At 48.2% G+C, this 14,533-nt stretch overlaps 1 protein-coding gene across 6 annotated transcripts in view; it reads left to right on the top strand.

The window, feature by feature from the left end:
• Window positions 1–13,281, top strand: part of Sipa1l2 (signal induced proliferation associated 1 like 2) — a 146,166-nt gene extending 132,885 nt beyond the window's left edge. For 3 of the 6 annotated variants that reach the window (XM_076916051.1, XM_076916050.1, XM_076916052.1), the window contains 3 exons: window positions 8,829–9,063; window positions 9,706–9,787; window positions 12,068–13,281. In XM_076916051.1, coding sequence (XP_076772166.1) covers window positions 8,829–9,063; window positions 9,706–9,787; window positions 12,068–12,214 — 464 coding nt within the window. In that variant the 3' untranslated portion in view covers window positions 12,215–13,281. Of the gene's footprint in view, window positions 1–8,395; window positions 8,450–8,828; window positions 9,064–9,705; window positions 9,788–12,067 lie in introns of all 6 variants that reach the window. The other 3 variants (XM_076916054.1, XM_034522635.2, XM_076916053.1) reach the window with 2 other exon arrangements.
• Window positions 13,282–14,533: the final 1,252 nt, after the last annotated feature.

The following is a 14,533-nucleotide window of genomic DNA, read 5'->3' as shown; positions in this document are numbered from 1 at the left end:
ACTAGCCCATGGAGACATTTTACACACTAGCCCGTGGGGACATCTTACATACAAACTGACACTCCATCATTCTTTCTGCTCCCACCTTTACAGTAGATGAATTGATTGAGGCTGTTCACAGGGATGTCTTGCCTTCTGCCCACTGTGAGACTCCCAGCCTCCAGTCTTATCAGAGTATGTGGCCCTAGGGCTCAGCGCCTCCATTGACCCCCACACCTGTGACATCAGGCTTCAGGAAGGCAGGTTGGGTCACATCCCAGAGGGGTATCAGACTACAGAAGACAAAGTCTGCTACTGTAAGCCATCCTCTCCTCTTGTGACCTGGCCTGTTGAAGAGGCCTTCTCTGTACCCGTGCCTCTGGGGTGCATGGGTGGGGGTGTTACTCTGAGTCAGGACAGCTGAGAGGAGACACTGTAAGTCAGCATACCGTCCCTACCTCCCACTAGTGAATCTCTCTCTCCTGGAAAGTCTGAATGAATGGTATCCAGATACTTAATGGTTTTACTGTTACAAACTGCTGAAGGTGATGGATCAGACTTTAGCACCATATAAGTAGCAGCTGGTATATCTGCAAACAGGTTCTTAAAAATGGAATGTATTAACCTATTAGAGTGAAACATCAGGGTAACTGATTCCTCCAGGTCTGAGATCTTATGTCAGCAGCCATGACATGCAGGAGTGCTTGCCAGGTTGAACCTACCAGTACTCCCTCATGAAGAAGAGGGTCATGGGACCCTGATCTGAGGTTTCAGTTGCCATACCCTCTTACCCAGAGCACATACGAGGTAGAAGGGTGAGGCGGGGCTTTTCATTAGTACAGCTGCCTCCCGGGTGTTTGTGCTCTCCTAAGTCACCCCAGGAAACTCACTGGTTCTCCATGCTGTCCTGAATGGGTCTTCCCTTTGGCTTGTCAAGGCTGTTTCTGAATCTGGGATGAATACATGTTTCTTTCCATCAGCTCAGGAAGTCACACAACAGACACATGATTCTTACTTAGAAAATCAAAACAAGAATCCCTCTCTGGCAGTCATGTTTCCCATTGACTTGCCTCATTCATCCAGAAAGGTCACGTTCATTTTCACTGAGCTAAAGCTTTTAGGTGCTTAAATTTTATCATGTTCTTCCAGAATACAGACAAGGCACCAAATTCACGGCACCTCCAGTTACAACTGTTAGAATATGTTTATATATGGTTACTGTGGAGAAGGGAAGTGTGCTACCGAGACCACTGGATGAACACCCTACAGAGAGGGATGTGTTTCCAGGGCTTGCTGACCACAGGCAATAAAACAATCAAGAAAACTAGAGATGAAACTTGAGGTCTGAACTTTAGAGTTGTGTGAAATATTACTGTGATAACTGTCTGAGAAGAATTAAGCACTGCAGAGCGGCTGGGGAGACTGTCCCGTGGTAACAGCACTTTCTGTACAAGCGTGTAAAGACCTGAGTTTGAATCCCCAGCACTCCAGCAAAGCTGCACATTGACTGCATGCCTGTAACCCAGCCTTGGTAGGTGGAGCAGAAATAGGCGGATCCAGGAGCTTGCTAAAGAAGGAATGGAATAAAAGAAACCCATTTTAAAATACAGCAGCAATAAAGTATCAGTGTGTAGATAGATCAATAATGAGTTTTTCTTTGAATGTTGATTAACATTTACCAGATATGTTTCCAAGTCATAGAAGCAGAGCAAGATGGAATTGTGGGAGAGAAGGTTACTGGGGCTGCAGCAGACTGTCATCCTCTGGGAAAGACACAGGCTCTATAAGACCTCTCTCAGGATTGTGTCAGGAGGCCTTGTGGTGTTTGGGGGCTTGTTGACCCCTGCAGAATGCAGACCTTGACCCAGGCCTGTCATCCTAACTACTTGAAAACCTGAGCAGGAGGTGAAGCATGGCTTCAGTGTTTGCCTGGGCAGCAGGAGATCCTGCCTCAGAAAGTGCAGGGCCCTGGATTCCATATCTAGTGCCACAAGAAACAGAACTTTCCCTAAGAAACTCAGACACAGTTCCCCAGTGTTAGGAATTAACTTTGAGAGTAAAAGGAACCTGTCACCAGACAATTTATAGATGAAAGTCCCTTGGCTCACAGTCCCCTCTGCCCATGCCTTAGCTTACTTCCAATGGGGCTCTCCCTCAACACAGTGCTTGTTGGGCCATCTTCTGATTGGTGGTAGACTGTGCACCTGGCCCTGTTCTGAGGCCTCAGCCGGGCTGGCTCCATTTGCACTGAGTATGAGATGCCACTTCTCCCCTCCCCACCCCTCGTTCCTTCACACGTCCTCATTACATATTCTCTGGGTGACACTAAAGAAAAATTACAAGAAGTTATTGAGGAGTGTCAACTGCATAGGAATAAACTTTATGGTGACGTAATTGAGTATTTATTGCAAGAACCAACGGGGGATGAAGAACAAAGGGCAGAGTGTAGAGGTCACTGAAGAGCCATGAGAATGTTCCCGAACCAAGTGTCACTCAGAACTACCAAGCTCAGTGAATTGTTCTCAGTTTCAAAGAATAATGGTGCCCTTGTACAAGGTTTTCCTGAAATCTAGAGGCAGCTTTCTTGTGTAACAGAATTTGTTCTTTTTCAAATCTCTTAAAAAGAGAGCCCCATTTAGACAGCCTCTGTCTGCAGTGACTGCAGTGAGAAAGCGTGCGTGAGATTCTGTAGTAGACTGAGGTTATTCACTGTTACAATCAAGAGTTTAACTAGTTTAATAAAAGAAAAGCTTTAATTATAGTAAGTTATAGTAGGTGAAGTAATTAAGAGTGATTATACTAATTTCCTAAAAGTATATCTAATGGAATTGGGACAGATTTCTAATAAGAGGTAAGATGTGAGAGATCCTTCCACAGTCTCATGAAGGATGTATCCTTATTCCCAGATGTCTACATGATGCAGCAGGGAATATGTTGATGAGCAGGGCTTTCCTTCGTCAGAAGTTAAACTAGGAGCTGCCTTAGTGTTTTTCTCTCTCTCTTTTTTTTTTTTTTTTTTTTTTTTTGTTTTTTTGTTTTGTTTTTGTTTTTTGTTTTTCGAGACAGGAACTCACTCTGTAGACCAGGCTGGCCTCGAACTCAGAAATCCTCCTGCCTCTGCCTCCCAAGTGCTGGGATTAAAGGCGTGCGCCACCACCGCCCGGCCCTTAGTGTTTTTCTCATTGCTGAAATAAGATGCCCTGATAGAACGTAAGGGAGAAGCATGTATTTTGATTCCCAGTTCCTAAGAGGTAGTGTCAGGGAAGGTGTCTCCTGAGGATTTACTGCTGTGAGCAGACACCATGACCAAGGCAGCTCCTATTAAGGACAGCATCTAATTGGGGCTGGCTTACAGGGTCAGAGGTTCAGTTCATTATCATCAAGGTGGGAGCATGGCAGCATCCAGGCTGACATGATGCAGGCAGAGCTGAGAGTTCTTCTACATCTTCATCTGAAGGCCACTAGGAGAACACTGGCTTCCAGGCACCTAGGATGAGCATCTTAAAGCCCACCTCTTAAGTGACACACTTCCTCCAACAAGGCCACACCTCCTAATAATGCCACTCCCTGTGCCAAACACGTTCCAATCACCAGAGAAGGCATGGTGTGGCTGCCCACAGCATTGGAAGCTGGTTGATCCCATTTTGTCCACACACAGGACACAAGACAAGGTAGTGTGGTTCTGTGTTTCACCCTATGAGGGAAGCACCAATACACTGCTCAGGGGGTGGGAAAACACAGCCTAAGACGTGGGAAGCCAAATCTGGGGTTTCCTGACTCCTGGGCATTCAGTAGCCACTGGAAACCATGCAGAGGAGTTGAAAGGGAGGGTCAGGGGTCCACAGGACTGTGATGAGGAGCGGGGGCTGGTGGTCCTGTACTCCTGGACATCCAGACACCACTGAGTCTTGGGGAATTGGGAACAGAGTTGGGTTGGGGCCAGGGGGATGGGAAACCCCGGATTAGCTCATTGTCCTTAGCTTGGCAGCAATTGTCTGGGAGCATGGATGGCCTTCTACAGGAGACTTAGATGGCGCGGCTCTGTAGACAAAGGCTTCCTCCATGCTTCCCACAGCAGTTCTTGATGAGAGACATAGTCCTTGGTTCCAAACTGGTTTTTGGTTGTTCATCATAGAAAATGGGTACAAGTCACCTCCTCGAGGTGGACCAGAGATTAAATACCTTTTGCAGGAAGGGATGTCCAGGAAGGGAAGCTTATTGTCTGAACTCAGTTCTGATCTATGTGACCATATGTAGGGGGTGTGGTCACATGACAGAGGCCTGGTCAGTGCACTCAGAGACCCTCGTCTTCTATTGAGACTCCACCTTCTAAAGGTTCTACAACCTTCCCAGCAGTGGGACCAAATGTTCAAACCAATGAGCTCGTGGAGAACACGTATGCAAACACAACAGGAACTCACTGAAACCACATCTTTTACTGTTTGTGTTGGAGTCCTTAGCACATCAACAATGTCATGTGGAAAGCGGGGAAAAAAGGACTGAATTCCAGTGGCTTAAAGCTGTAGTCATGTTTATATATCTAGTAGGATCAAATGGAAATTATCAGAGATTCTAAAATTGCCATGCAGTGGTGGCACATGCCTTTAATGCCAGCACTCAGGAAATTGAGTTCCAGGTCAGTCCAGGCTACACAGAGGAAACCCTGTCTCAAACAAACAAACAAACAATCTAAAATAAACTAGATGAGCAATTTTTCAAAGTATTCCTGATTTTTTTATCTACTGTTTCTATATAATAAGCCATCCCAAAGTATACGTACAGCTGGTGCCATCGGCGCTCTGTGCCCTCCAGTGCTGTGCTTGGCTAGGGCTGAGCTGACTGGTTGGTTCTGCTTCATAGGCCACAGAGCACACGCATAGAGCTTGACTGTCAGGCTCATCCAGAGGACTCCATGCCTGTGTCTGTCTGCAGTGGCCATACCCTGGCTGAACTCTGCACCCATCTGGGGTCATGGTGCTTTGTTGTGTGTGATGGAATGCCCAAAAGGATAATGGCAGTTCTGTGATGGCTTGTTGTTTGATCTGAGAAGTCCCAGGCTGTGATACCTGCCGCCCTTGTGGGTCAATCAGGACACAAGGACAGTTAGACACAAGGCTGGGGCTGGGGCCAACACCTCATGGCAGGGTGGCATGTTCACACAGCAGAGGAAGGTCTGGTTGGGTCATACAGTCTCTGGAGCAGCCGTGAAGGACACTTTAAGCCAACCAGCAAGATCCAGCTATGTCTTCTTTGTAAATCAAGCTATCATTAGAATCACAATGAGAAAACGGAGCCACTGTTAACTGTAGTGTCTTAATATAGACAAGGACAGGAATGGATAGAATCCTCTGTGGTAAAAATGACAGTCCTTTTTGAATTAATTTGAGATAAGTGCAGTTTCAATACAGCTATCTAAAGATATGCTAAGAACTTAATTGCACCCATTTAAAAAAAGACGAACAGTATTCAACAAAAAACCTATTATAAATCAATAATAATTAAAATAGCATAATAATGATTCAAAAATAGAGTAAGTCCTTCTGAAAAAATAAGGAACATAGGCATCAGAATGTATTTAACACTAAATGAGAAGGCAATTTATATACACCATTTACATATAGAAACTAGAAAAGTCAACTTTATAAAAGTGAATAATAATATCACCATTTGGAAGCTTTAATTACAGAATAATGAGAAAATGTGAAATATGATATGGCCAGATAAAAGCATATGTATTAGACGTTTCATGAGCCTGAAAGAGTAAGTTTTAAAAGAGACATGTGAGCTGTAGAGAAAGGTTTATAATGAACGTGGCAGAGAAAGCCAGATGTGTCCAGTAAGTGAGCATTGGAAGATGCTGTGTCTGTGCTAAACAGCTAGAGTGAGTGTGTGTGGCGTGTTGAAGAAGACACACAGTAACTGAGTGTGCAAGTGATGTTGGTGTAAATGCCAGTGCTAACAAGCTCTGGATGCTTGCCTGCTCAGTGTGAAAAACAAACGCTCTGCTGCTCCAGGAAGCCACAGAGAGCACATGAAGCCTGGCCCACTCTGTGGATTATAAAGCAATCCATCTTCTCATTCAAGCACAGTGACAATTCATAGCCAAGCAAGAAAAATGTACCACATCCCCTCCCCAAACCTGAAATCTCATTCCTAAGAACTGGCTGGTTGCTAGTTATTCAATATAAAATAATATAGCACAGTTGAAATGAATCAGAAGCAGGTAGGTGACCAGATTGTAACCCGAAAGGCACAGTGTCAGAATGGAGATATCTCCTTGGTCTAGGAGAGGGTCTAGGTGCTAATGGTGTCAGCCCAGGCCAGCAATTCCCCTGTGCTATGACAGTCACATTTAAGACCTGACTGAGCCACATGCAAGCTTGTTTGTTATTTCCCATTCCATTTGGTGTGGAATGTGATAATGCCCTTTGCCTGTCAGAGTTTCTGAGCAGAATTGTAGATTTGCCTAACAGAGCAAGAGCCTTTAGCCGCCCACCATGTGGTGCCCAGTTTATCTTTTGCTGCTTGAGATGTGCTTATGTAGACTCATTTTCTTAATAATTCTTCTACTTTCCAATGGTTCAAGAGCAACACACCTCCTTAGAGGCACATGGAATCTGCCGAGCTCTGGGACCCTCTCCCAAGGTGCCGCCTGCACTTTCATCAGCTCTGTGATCATAATGGGGATGGCAGGCACTTGTCAATGTGCTGTGTGGCTGGGCCGCGGTGTCCTGTAGGCACTGTGTTACATGCATTTCTGAAATTGTGTTAAAAGTGTGTTCACTCAAACCCAGGTTTAACAGGATGGGACCTCATGAATAGGATCAAAGCCAAGTAGAAAATTCTGGCTATGGTTCAAACTGAGGCAGGGAGGGGAAGTGGGGTCTCTTTAATGGTCCTAGCAGTAAAGGGCTGGGGAAAGGGCTCAGGCAGTAAAGTGCTAGGCAGAGGCTCTTGAAGCCTTGGGTCTCACCAGCCAGCCAGCTTACTCCAGTCAGTGAGTGGGCCAGGCCAGCAAGAGGCCCTGTTTCAAAAACAAGGTTGACAGCATCCTAAGGAATAGTAGCCAGTTGACCTCTGGTCTGCACACACACCTGCATACACATAAGCATGCACACACACACACACACACACACACACACACACACAGGCCCTGAAGTTAGTTACTCCCATTCATAATCAGAATGTCAGGAGTACCAGTGTGGTTCTAAAACTTGGTGGCTTAGATGCTGAGCAAGCCTGCAGATGTGATGGTGGTCCAAGTGCATCAATCATTAAGCTGCAGGTTATTGCGACCACGTGCCTGCAGCTGAGAATCAAGTGCTACATGGGTAATGCAGCTCCCTGTTGGGCTGAGTGGGTACAGAATCTCTGTCATGTGTAGGTTACGTTGAGTGTCACAGAAGGTCAATTAAAGGACCTGCATGCCCTTGGCAGGTGTTAGGTGGGGGCCATGCAGTTGGAGAACCTTGATATGACCAGTCACTGGGTGGGCCCAGGGCACTGTAAGCATCTGAGCCCTTCAGCGCTGTGTGGCTGCAGTAACTTCCCATCGTGTGCTCCTGGCAGCCTCAGCATCGCTCCCCTTTTTAATTAACTGGTAGTGTGTGACCCTACATCAACCAAACAGGCAGGTCACCTCATTAGGAGGCCTGCGCAGCAGCCAGCAGGAGACAGAGCTCCCAGCGTGCCTGGGTACCGCTCCTCCCCATTAATCAGTCCCTGTGCGAAGGACCTCCTCAGTACTAGCTGGCAGATCGCTCCCTCACTTCCCAGCTGCAAATGCACACCACTCAGTCCAGGGGCAAGGTGATGTTCCGTAAGGACAAGGTGCTTCCTGCCTACCTTGCAGTGCTGCTGGCCTGAGTTCTGGGTCAGAGTTCAGCCCCAAGGCTGGGCTGTTCCTCTTTCCTTTTCTTTCCAACCCAACTTTCTGGAAACGTTGAATGGCAAATTCATAATGCCTTGTAGTAAGAGGCCGAGTCTCACCTGCGTACGGCTTTGCTCCTGGCGTTGCTGGGACCTCTGAGCTTCCTGCACAGTTCCTAGTGAGACGGCCCAGCTGACTGCTGTCACCACCACTGTTCTTAAATTCGAAGCATGGATCGTTCCTGTCAGTCTGAAATGATGGCATCTGTGGTTGATCCATTGTGTCAGACGCTGCCACCTGACTTCTAACTAGAACACATGGAACATGTTACCTCACCGTGGTGTGTGACACTATATATAATACCTGGTTGTGTCTTTTGCACATTCAGAGACATGAGCACACACACACACCTATTCCAACAAATGCCAGCACCCCATGCATGCTCTACTTGCACAACCCCATCTTTCAAGCCTTAGAAGGGTCCCTAAGATCCTCAAGGTCAGAGAGATCTTCCTGTTCACAGGAGAATTCTCAATCTTATTTCAGGTCTTGACTCAGATGAAGAGCTCGGGCTTCTCTGTCACCACGCCTCCTACCTAGGTGATTGGCACAGGTTCTTGCTGTTTTGTAGCCTGTTCTGTATTTCATATGTCTGCACGCCTGCATGGTGGTCCACATACTGTGTTGGGGGTGCACAGGGACGTGTGCCCTGGCTGTCCTGTCTCGGGAATGTTCTCGAGCTCATGGAAGCTTGCAGCAGGGTTCATTTCCATGGTTGTCAGCAGCCACATCATCCAGCTTGCTAAACCACACACAGCCAGGAGCTTTAGATTCCTTGGAGTATGGAAAGAAGAAAGCCAGCTTGCTCTGTAGCTGTGCTATATGGACCATACCCTCCCTGTGGAGGGCAGCTAGCCTCATGCTTCTTCATTGCCACCAGCTTGCCTGAGTTTCTGTTTCTCCATTTTGTTTCACACAGGGCAGTGTGGTAAGGAGGGCCAGCAGATTCCATTCAGTAAATTGGTCTCCACAAAGTCACGGGGCCTGGTGACTCTCGCCAACCTGCTTTCTGTATGTTTCTCATCTCCAGACCAGAGGGTGGCCTCCTTCTGTACCCTGACCGACCTCCAACATGGACAAGAGCTAGAAGGGGCCCCAGAGCTGTCCTTGTGTGTAGATCCCACCAGTGGCAAAGAATTCATGGATACACCTGGGTATGTAAACCCTCTCTCCCACTTTCCCGACACTTAGGGATCCCAAGCCAGGCTGGAGACAATGGGACTACCTGGGCACTAGAAATGATAACACTGGTATGTGTGACCATCACACTTCATAGACAGATCCTGCCTGTTGGCTGCCTGTGCCTCACTGACTGAGAGGAGCAAGTGGAACCTCCAGTCAGCTAATTACTACAAAAGCACCAGGCAAGGACTCCTTGTCAGTCAGTTTTGGCCAGCCAGGCCACTCGTGCTGTAAGGCCTGCCTAGGGCACAGTTCTTCTCAGACCCTGATCCTTGACCCAACTATCTGCCTACAGTTGACATGTATGAGGGATGCACCCCACTCATGATGCGTGAGCTTGGTGAACTGAGTCATGGTTAACTTGCTGGGGAACGGGAAATCGTATGCACACGTGGCTCCCAGGACTTAGCTCTGGCCCACCTCTCCTCCATGTAAATAAGCCTGGCTTGGGTTTTACCAGCCTTAGTGTCTTACGGACACTGAGTCGTGGTGGTAGCTATGTCCTAAGTCGTCAACTTACACATAATGTTTTCAGTGAGAAGTTTACTAACATGAACACGAGCAATGGCCTAGCCTTAGGTCTCTTAAGTCCTCTTAATTGTACCATTTACCAGGGAGCGATCACCCTCCACACTGACTGGGAAAGTTAACCAGCTAGAACTGATTCTCCGACAACTGCAGACTGACCTTCGGAAGGTATGTGATTGCTGGAGTCCACAGACAAAGCAAAGTTTTGCCCACACTCAGCCCCTTTAATTCCTGCAAATGAATAGATGAGAACCCTAAGCAGACCTGGGTCCAGCCAGGAAGGAGCTTCCCTCATCTCTTCTCATCTTCTCACCGGCAGCTGGTGTGGGGTTTCCACTGAGGGCACAGAGTCTTGTAGACATGCCTGGGGGTGTCTGTGCTTCTAAATGGTGAGGTTTCTACATATAGTAAGATTCTGTGGGTTGTTGCTTACAGCAGCCACATGTGAGCCAACCCAAAGGAGAATCTGTTACTCACTAAAGACAAGATCTCCAAGAGTCCAGTCAGTCAGCTGTCCTACAGTCAGTCAGGTCTCAGTCAGCTCTCACAGTCAGTCAGTCAGTCAGTCAGTCAACAAGCACTCACAGTCAGCCAGCTGTCACAGTCAGTCAGTCAGTCAGCAACTCTCACAGCCAGTCAGTCAGCTTTCCCAGTCAGTCAACTCTCACAGTCAGCTCTCAGTCAGTCAGCCAGCTCTCCCAGTCAGTCTACTTTCACAGTCAGTCAGCACTCACAGTCAGCTCTCATAGTCAGTCAGCTCTCCCACCTCAGAACAGCTGCCTTGAACATGTTCATGTACCAGCTTCTCCCCAGAGGAATAACATGCTGGTTCCCACTGCTGTGCCCCTATGTTGGGTGCCTTTGCTGCCCTTGGAGGCAGAGTGGAGTGAGTGTCACAGAGAGCCCCTGAAGCCTCCTGGGGTGTAAATAGCTGGTAAGTGTGGATGGGGTTGGTCCAAGCCGGAAGGAACTAATGAAGAGAATTTATTATACAAGAGTCAAGTCCTTACCTAGTGTGCAGGGAATGAGCTGATCTAGGATGGGCACTGGGACAGCTTTTGCCGTTTGTTAAGCACATGTGGGTCTGTGTGTACATGCACACTCATGTGTTGACACAGTTTCCTCTGATGGTCACCGTCTCCCACCACCAGCTAAGGTCAAGGGCAGGGGGAAACTGCCAGGGCATATTCAGCTGAGATGCCAACAAGGCTTTGCTTTTCTACTTCATGTTAAGGTGATCCTCCTGGTAGAGCTGTGTGTGTGTGTGTGTGTGTGTGTGTGTGTGTGTGTGTGTGTGTGTGTATGCGCGTGCACGCGCCAAGTCAGCCTGGGCTAAGAAGTTTCCCAGGCCCTAGGACTTTGTTGTAACCCAGCAGAGGACTCAGCTTTATCTCCCTTGCAGATAAGGCAGTTGAGTTTAACTTGATCTAGATACAAAATCAAGAGAGAAATTGAGACACAAGGGCCCCCAGGGTATGCAGTACATCAGGGGTGAAACATAGAGTGTGAGCTGCCTGAGGAGTGTGTACCAGCACAAGATCCTTCCTTGCAGGAGCACTTGGGAAGGAGGGCACGGTAGTGTGGGGCAGGAATGGTGGTGGGAGGCGAGCATTCAGGTGGGCTTAGAAGACAGTGGAGGGTGGACACCAGGAAGCTTCCTTTGAAAACAGGACGTGGCAGTAAGCTAGAAAGTAAAACACATGAAACTGCTCTAGAAGGGCCCGTGGCATCAGTGCTGAAGTGTGGCGCACTGAGGGTTGGAGAGAGAAGAGGAACCGGGCGCTAGAATTGTCCATTAGTGTTGAGAGGATCTTAGAGACAAGACACGTGGACAGGGTAAAGAGTTGGGGAACCGGGAGGCTATTGAAGGATGAAGGAGGTGAAGGGCTCCCAGTGGCTCAGCCCCTGCTCACCCGCTGAGTGGCACAGCAGTGAACCACACTAGGAACAGTAGCTGCTGTGACTTCTGCCCCTCAGCTCTGGAGATCTGAAGCTTGTCATGTATTTCTCATGGTAGATGCACCCAAAGCAGTTCTTCTGAAAGTCCTAGTGTGTACTCGTGAGAGGCAAACGTTGAAGGTCAGCGTGGAGCTACGCCAGCACCAGAAGGATGGCGTGAGAGGCCGAGTGATTGTCCTAGAATTAGCATTGCAGCTGCCACATCGGTGCCAGTCTCAGGAAGTCAGCTGGAGACGCCCTGCGAGTCAGGAGGGGTTCACACCAGCCTAGCTGTCTCTTCAGGTGGCATGGGGTAGTATACCTTCTGATTGGCAGCCTTCCTCACAGCAGCTCCAAGCGTTGCTCCTTAAGAATGGGGAGCCAAGAGGCTAGGGTGGCTCCAATCCCTGTGAGCAGCAAAACCCAGGCAAGACCCTGGGACTCGTGGGCAGCTCAATGAGAGCAGCTGCCCAGCGGCCCTGTAACACCATCTGTCTCTGGTCCCCACAGGAGAAGCAGGACAAGGCAGTGCTGCAGGCTGAGGTCCAGCACCTGAGGCAGGACAACATGCGTCTGCAGGAAGAGTCACAGACAGCCACAGCCCAGCTGCGCAAGTTCACCGAGTGGTTTTTTAGCACCATTGACAAAAAGGCCTGATCAGCTCACTGCCCCTCACCGTGGGACCATGGGCTGGTTGGCCTGCCTGCCTGTCACCCTCCCTACCCGCGGTCCCTTCTAAGTCGGCAATGCAGTTTTTACATGTGCTTTCCATCACCTGTAGGTAGATGTCGCACGCACTGTCTGTCTGTCTCACCCAGCAGGCGGGTCAGGGGCCTGGACTCCCGGGTAGCCGCAGCAGAAGGTGAATGTAGCTGCTGGTGGATGCTAACATAGCCCGTAGCTGAGTGGTTTCCCTGACGATGCGCTGGCCTCAGCTTCCCATGGGGAGAGAACCTAAGCAGGTGACCTGCAGAGATGCTAAGCCAGTGTACTATGGCAGGGCTGTAGGATTGTAAAATAAATAGGTGGCAGATAATCAGACATGTACTTTAATGTTAAAGGTGCTCTATTTTTTTGGATGTACAGTAGTTTTATTTCCACATTATCATAGCAATAAGAAGGGCGCAGTAAGCAGTCTGCAGTCTGCAGAGCTCTGTCAGAGACAGGCCCTGAAGTTTTACACTAGCACGAACGCTGTTGCCGTAGAGACATATTTATTTGCAGGAACAAACAGTGCCTGAATATTAACAGTGTTCTGATTTTTTTTAAAAAAAAAGATGCGTATGCCTTGTGAACGGCTGGACCTGTCAGTAGTCACTTCCGTATAGTTTGCTTTCTCGTAGTTGCTCTGCTGCAGACAGTCAGTCTGCCCTCCCCGATAGAGCCCCCGATGCTGAGTGCCAGCAGGGTCCTGTGTACAACACCAGATCGTTTATCTGTGTACAGAACCTCTGATGAAGTGTCTTGTATTTAACACTCTTATTTAAGCTTATTTAACCCTAACTTGTTAATTTTATATGATTTTGTTTCACCTGCGCTAGCTGTAAGGCGGGAGGCAGGCAGGCAGTGACTTAGCTCACCTGGGCCTGGCTGAAGCAGGTGGGCGAGCTGAGGACCGGCTGCTGTTGGCTAACACGTTGTTTGTATTGCTTCTCCATTTTTAACTGTTATATTTGAGATGAACATACATTTTGCTTTTTTAATAAATGTTCAAAAGAAGTCAACGTTAGAAGCAGTGTTCCCTGTCTGTGGACTGTGACATGTCGGGGTCATCCCTGTGAGTTTATTGCAGATCACTTTGGACCCTGGTCTATGTTCAGAACTGTTTCCCTCTTGCTGGCTCAGAGTGCTGAGGATCCACTGCTACAGTCACACACACGATTCTCTCAGCTTCAAGTCCCCTGATCCCAAGAGTAGCTATCTCTCCTTGGAGGGGTCTGGAGGTCTCCATTGTATAACCATTTTATAAACTTGGACTTGGGGTGAAAACTTGCTCAAGCTTCCTTTGGGGTGGGAAACTATTTAGTTGGTTGGTTTTAAGCCGGGGACCACTTTATAGCCCAGGTTCACCTGAGCTCACTCCTCCTGCCTCAGCACCTGACATACAGATTCGTGCTACCTCACACAACTCATTTTATACATTGCTGCTTTACTCCAGGAATTCAGAATTGTTTGTACGGCAGTTGTACAGCAAAACAGTAGCAGAAGCTCAGCCATGACAGCCACGTGTCTAGCCAGGACCTGGAGCACAACCGGTCCAAGTCCTTGATCTGGAGCAGGTCTGATCTTTAGAGTGCAGCCAAGCAGCTGTGGTGAGCATACCTAAGAGAAAATGGAGGCTCCAACCAAAACCAGCCGTCCCACCTTTAGGCATCACCTCTGCCCAAGACAGCAGTGTCTTCTTGAGGTTAAGTCTTCCCTCGTGTGTCTAAGACCAGAGTAGAGTCATCCCTCAGGTCCTGAGACATGTTTAACACAGGGGCAAGGTGACTGTGGTTCGTTACTCTTCAAAAGTGATGTTTCCACTTAGCCAGGCTAACTGAACGTGGGTTCCTGCCCCTGCCGTACATGTAGTTCTGAACGGCTTTGCACTGCACCAGACATGCCTGGTTACTGACACCTCTGACGTGCGCACGTTAACTTGCTATGAGGACACACTCCTACAAACTGATACTGGAATCAGGCCAATAAAGGAAATATCTTTGATTTCAGAATAATTAAGCTGGTGCTTGCTTCTCCCCTTGTGGGGTGAACAGTTGTGTGTCAAAACCTTCCCAGTATGTGGCAGTTGAAAGTAATTAGCATATTGGGTTTTTTTTTTCCTGGACTACAGAGAGGGCTTATTAAAAACATAGGCTGGCCTCGAAGGGCAATGGTGGAAGCCTGCTTTGCTCAGCTGCTTGGTTATCAGTGAGATAGAAGAAGCCCAGGGCCCCACCAGTCATTCAAAATGCAGTTTGATTATAAGTCATTTAC

This window comes from Arvicanthis niloticus, chromosome 18, assembly GCF_011762505.2.
Source record: "Arvicanthis niloticus isolate mArvNil1 chromosome 18, mArvNil1.pat.X, whole genome shotgun sequence".
NCBI lineage: Eukaryota > Metazoa > Chordata > Mammalia > Rodentia > Muridae > Arvicanthis > Arvicanthis niloticus.
The sequence above is the reverse complement of the archived record's forward strand: the minus strand, read 5'-3'. Positions and strand labels throughout refer to the sequence as shown.